General features: G+C 35.4%; 1 protein-coding gene across 1 annotated transcript; it reads right to left on the bottom strand.

The window, feature by feature from the left end:
• Positions 1 to 5,734: 5,734 nt before the first annotated feature.
• Positions 5,735 to 6,197, bottom strand: LOC123642759 (keratin-associated protein 7-1). The gene has a single exon (XM_045558169.1). It carries the CDS (start codon positions 6,119 to 6,121, stop codon positions 5,858 to 5,860), a length of 264 nt encoding a protein of 87 aa, XP_045414125.1. The 5' UTR covers positions 6,122 to 6,197; the 3' UTR covers positions 5,735 to 5,857.
• Positions 6,198 to 6,408: the final 211 nt, after the last annotated feature.

The following is a 6,408-nucleotide window of genomic DNA, read 5'->3' on the forward strand; positions in this document are numbered from 1 at the left end:
TGAAGATTAGGAAAAAATACCTAACTCTTCAATGCGCAGACATCAATGAACATCCAGAGGCATTGAGAACATCCAGGAAAACATGACTTCACCAAACAAACTAAATAAGGCACCAGCGACCAGTCCTGGAGTGATGGAGATATGTGACCTTTCAGACAAAGAGTTGAAAATAGCTGTTCTGAAGAAGTTCAGTTAACTTCAAGAAAATGCAAGAAGGAATTCAGAAGCCTGTCAGAGAAATTTAACAAATAGACTGAAAGAATAAAAAAAAAATCAAGCAGAAATTCTGAAGCTGAAAAATTCAATTGACAAACTTAAGAAAAATATATCAGAGGCTCTCAACAGAAGAACTGATCAAACAAAAGAATTAGTGAGCTTGAAGATAGGCTATTTGAAAATATACAGTCAGAAGAAAACAAAGAATAAAAAAGAATGAGGCACACCGAGAAGATATATAAAATAGCCTCAAAGGGGCAAATTTAAGGGTTATTAGCCTTAAAGAAGAGGTCAAGAGAGAGATTAGGGTAGAAAGTTTATTCAAAGAAATAATAACAGAGAATTTTCCAACCCTAGAGAAACATATCAATATTCAGTTACAACAAGGTCATAGAACACACATGTAGATTTAACCCAAGGAAGAATATCTCAAAGCATTTAATGATAAAGCTCCAAGTGGTCACAGAAAATAAAATGTCCTAGGGAAGCAAGAAAAATGAAAGAAAGAACATATAAAGGAACTCCAATACATCTGGTAACAGACTTCTCAGTGGAAACTTTTCTGGCCAGGAGAGACTGGTACAACATAGTCAAAGTGCCAAAGGAAAAAAAACCTTAACCTTAGAATTTTATATCCTACAAAAATGTCCTCCAAACATGAAGGAGACCTCCAAACATGTCCTCCAAACATGATCTTCCCAGACAAAAGCTGTGGGATTTTGTCAACACCAAGCCTGTCCTACAAGAAATGCTAGAAGGAGTTCTTCAATCTGACAGAAAAGGATGTTAATGAATAAGAAATCATCTGAAGGTATAAAACTCACTGGTGGCAGTAAATACACAAATACAGAATACTCTATTATGGTATAATTATGGAGTGTAAACAAACCACTTATATCTTGAGTACGAAGACTAAAAGACAAACCTATAAAAAATAATCATACTACAACAGCTTTTTGAGAGATAGTGTAAAAAGATATAAATTGAAATAAAAAAGAGTCCAAAAGTGGGAGGAGGAAGGGGAGAGTTAAAGTGTACAGTTTCTTTTAGATTTTTCTTTGTTTGTTCATTTGTTTGTTTATAAGCAGAGTTAGGTTGTCATCTGTTTAAAAATAATTGGTTATAAAATGTTTTTTGCAAGACTCATGGGAACCTCAAATCAAAAAACCTACAATATACACACAAAATATAAAAAGAAAGAAATTGAACCACACTACCAATGAAAATGATTTTTACACAAAGGGAGACAGAAAGAAAGGAAGGAAGAAAGAAAGAGAGGACCACATAATAAGCAGAAATCAAATAACATGGCAGTCATAAGTCCTTACCTATCAATAATAACATTGAATGTAAATAGACCAAACTCTCCAATCAAAAGACATAGAGTGACTGCATGGATAAACAAACAAGACCCAACTACATGTTGTCTACAAGAAACCTACATCATCTATAAAGACACATATAGACTGCAAATAAAGGGATGGAAAAAGATATTCCATCCAAATGGAAACCAAAAGAGAGCAGGAGTAGCTATTCTGCTATCAGATACAATAGATTTCAAGACAAAAACTGTAAAAAGAGACAAAAAAGGTCATTATATAATGATAAAGGGGTCAATTCAGCAAGAGGATATAACAATTCTAAATATATATGCACCCAGTACTGGAGCACCAAGATACATAAAGCAAATATTATCACAGCTAATCAAAGAGATAGACTCCAATATAATAATCCTTGGAGACCTCCAAAATCACACTTTCAGCATTGGACAGATCATACAGACATGAAATAAACAAAGAAACACTGGACTTAACCTGTACTACATACCAAATGGACCTAATAGATATTTATGGAATGGTAATCCCAAAGGTGCAGAATACATATTCTTCTCCTCAGCCTATGGATCATTCTCAAAAATAGGCCACAAAACAAGTCTTAACAAATCAAAAAAAATGAAATCATTTCAAGTATTTTCTCTAACCACAATGGAATAAAACTAGAAATCAATGAAACAAAGAGCATTGGAAATTATACAAACACATAGAAGTTAAACAATATGCTCCTGAATGACCAGTGGGCTAATGAAAATATTAAGAAGAAAATTAAGAAATTTCTCAAAACAAATGAAAGTGAAAGCACAACATATCAAAATCTAGGGGATGCAGCAAAAGCAGTACTAAGAGAAAGTTTACAGCAATATGTGCCTACATCAAAAAAGTAGAAAAGCTTCAGATAAACAACCTAACGATGCTTCTTAAAGAATTACAAAAATAAAAGCAAACCAAACCTAAAATTAGAAGAAGAAAAGAAACAATAAAGATCAGAGCAGAAATAAATAAAATTAAAACAAAAATATATAAAAGATCAACGAAACGAAAAGTTGGTTTTTTGAAAAGATAAACAAAATAGGCAAACCTTTAGCCAGATCAAGAAAAAAAACAGAAAACACAAATACACAAAATCAGAGATGAAAAAGGAGGCATTACAATTTGACACTGCAGAAATTCAAAGGATCATTAGAGACTACTATGAGCAACTTCCATGTGTTTGTATAATTTCCAATACATTAGAAAATCTAGAATAAATGGATAAATTCCTAGACACACACAACCTACCAAGATTGAACTAGGAAGAAACCCAAAACCTCGATAAATCAGTAAGAAGTAACAAGACAGATACAGTAATAAAAAGTCTCCCATCAAAGAAAAATCCAGGACTCAATGACTTCACTGCTGAATTCCACCAAATATTCAAAGAAGAACCAATACCAATCCTACTTAAACTATTCCATAAAATCCAGGAGGAGGGAATACTCCCAAATTCAGTCTGTATCACCAATACCAAAACTGGAGAAAGACACAACAGAAGCAGAAAACTCTAGGCCAATATATCTGAGGAGAGGCAACTATCCTCAACAAAATATATAAACCGAATTCAACAACAGATTAAAAAAATTATTCATCATAATCAAGTGGGAGTCATCCCAGGGATGCAAGGATGGTACAACATATGCAAATCAATCAGTGTGATACAGCATATCAATAGAATGAAGGATAAAAACCATATGATCATTTCAATTGATGGCAAAATATCACTTGATAAAATTCAACACCCCTTCATTCTAAAAACTCTCAAAAAACTGGGTATAAAAGGAACATACCTCCACATTCCTCATGAGGAAAGCCAGACAAACCCAAATCAAAGGGCATTTGACACAATAATCAGTGAGCATTCTTCAAATTTCTTGAAGTCAAAAAAGGTAGAGAAAGGCTGAGGAATTGGTCCAGATTAAAGGAAATTAAAGAGACATATAATACTGGATTAGATCCTGAACTAGGGGAAAAAAATAACTATAAAAGACATTAATGGAAGAATTGACTAAATTTGAGTACACACTGTGGGTTAGATAATAATAGTATTATATCAATATTAAATATCTAATTGTGATAATTCTATTGCCTTTGTTCTTAAGGTAGATGGCATGATACCTGCAATTTATTCCTAGGTGTATATACACACACACCCCCATACATAAATATAAATGTGCACACACTGTATACATACATCGGGTAGCATATATACTAAGGTAAATGGGATAAAATATAAACATTTAATAAATCTGAGAATGCAGGACCTCTTTGTAATATTACAGCAACTTTTCTGTAAGTTTGAAATTTTCAAAATTTAAAAAATTGCCTAATTAACAAATATAAAACAATTATGACCTTAAACAGAAGATAAATGTCAGCCATGATGATAGAGTTTAGACTCTTTAGGTTAGGAGAGATCTCAAATCCCCCCATTCAGTACTTGATGCCCCTGGAATCTGCACTCCAACAGGTCATCCTCTCTATGTATTGGAGCTGCCAGTGATAACATATTTCATCTTCAGACAACTCTATTCTTTTCCCCTTTTGCATAATCATATCTGTCTTGATATGTAACTCTTTCTCCCTCTCATGGTCATGTTTGTATACCCAAACTTGCCTTCTGTGCAAGCCTAAAACACTGTGTGTGTGGGGGGGGGTGTCTTATCATGGGCTTCTTCCTATTTTGAGTCCTGGGAAGGAAATGAGTGAGAAATATCTATCTCTCTTTGGAAAACCATTTATAGCACATTAATTAGCATACAGTAGGAGACTATTAAATGTCTTTTAAATATTAAATAAAGTTTATTTAACTCTTGAGGAATAAGACTGTGTTTTATTTATCTCTAAGGTTTGTGTCCCCAAATCTTAGGACAACAGTTGGTCTTGTAGTTATGTGGTAAGTCTCTGTAAAATGAATAAATCCCCTCTTGAAGACAGTTAGTTTTTCAAGCCAGAGTCTCTGCTTAGGTGTGTTTACAGCCACAAAATTCTTAATATAGTAGCCAGAGTCCAATAATACTTGATGAATGAAGAATGAACTTTACACCAGACAATGCAATATTTTTCACCCATAAAGCAGAGATTTAACAAGTCAAGTCAATGAACAATTAACTGAGCACCTTCTCGGTAGCAAAGATACAATAAATACTTGATATGTGAATAAATGAGCTTTAATTCAAGCATAAAGCACTTTGCTTCAATAAAGCAAAGATTTCTCAGTAAGCAAGACAAAGACCATTTTCTAAGTGCAGACCATCTATCATTTCAAGTGCTTTAGATGGCAACTATCATTCCAAAGAATAAACGCTTTTTAGTACCACTTATATGTGCAATCAGAGGTGAAGAAGGTGGGGAAAATAAAACCCATCCATCAAAAAAGAGAAAAAATACTATCTGATTTTAGCAGGTGGCTTCCCTTTATTGACCAAATCTCAGGAATACCTAAAGATAGAGTTTCATAGGTAATTCTAGTTACAATTCTTCCAATAATCTGTGGGGTTCAAATCTCACACTAGAGCAAGAGTTCTATAACACTAGGAAAGAAGAAATGAACCAATATGGAATTGTGCCACTAATGAAAGGAGGAAAGATTTCTTTTTAGCATTCCACAGCTAAAAAATATTCTTGTTTATAATCAGCTGTAGAGAAACACCAACAATTGCAGTATATTCAGGTTAAGTTGGGGACATTTCTAGAAAGTTTTTTAAACTTAAATATCAATATAAAAACAAAAATGTTTGGGCATTACCCCATCCTGGTTGTACAGGCTGAAATCAGAATAACATTTGGTTGAAGTCAACCATTACGGGTTGAAACTGGCTGATGAATTCTACAGCATAAAAGCACAGTAAAATAAATAACCAGAACAAAAGTATTTGTGCTGAAGGAAATAAATTTATTAGGAGACTACCAGTAAAACCCCTTCCTCCCCATGCCCAATCAATTCGTAATACATTGATGATGTTGTAGAAGTTAATAATACATGCGCAGAGCAACCTTGGGAGACAAACAACTGGCTTCACTGCTAAAATTCAGGGATGAAAAAAATATGTATCTTGCTTCCTTTGGCTGTAGATGGCTATCATCAGTTCAGCATTTCGGTCCAGGGTGACTTGCCCAGCATCATGGACCACTTGCAAGATGTCAGCAAGAAGATGGAAGACATATCACCCAGGCACATTGGGAGGCAGGAAGACAGTCATTGCTCTTCAGGTTGTTCTGTTCACAGAGAACTGATTGGGAGTCCTGTAGTCGCTGGAGCCATCGATCCATCAGTAGGTGCTGTAGCCAAAGCCAGAGCCAGAGCCCCACGGCCGGTAAAAGCTGCCACCATAGCAACCGCTCAGGTCGTTGAAGTTGCTACCACCAAAGCTGTAGCCCAGGGAGCTATAGCCATTGCATCCAAAACCATAGTTCAGGGGAGAGCCCAGAGGCACGACAGAGTTCAGGGGGGTGGCTCTGAAGGTCCTGTGGAAGTTGGTTCCATAGGAAGGATAGCCTGGGAAGTAGCTTCCACAGCAGAAGTAACGAGTCATGGTGGCAGGAGTTGAGATGGATTTGGATAGATTGTGAAGAACAAGGTACCTGAGTGTGAATGAAGGTCTCCTCCTGTGCAGGGCTTTTTATACCCCAAGCTGGTGGGCAAAACACGCCTGTCTAAACATCTTCTCACAGATTTGCATAAGTAATATTATTATTTTCTAATAAAACGCTTATAAAGGAACCCACAGACTCATTGCCCACATTTTTGTTGGCTTTTCTGGGTCCTGTCTTCAAAGCTCGCAACCATACATGACAAGCAGTTGAGTTCTTTTCATCAGTG

Source organism: Lemur catta, chromosome 1, assembly GCF_020740605.2.
Source record: "Lemur catta isolate mLemCat1 chromosome 1, mLemCat1.pri, whole genome shotgun sequence".
In the NCBI taxonomy this organism is placed as follows: Eukaryota; Metazoa; Chordata; class Mammalia; order Primates; family Lemuridae; genus Lemur; species Lemur catta.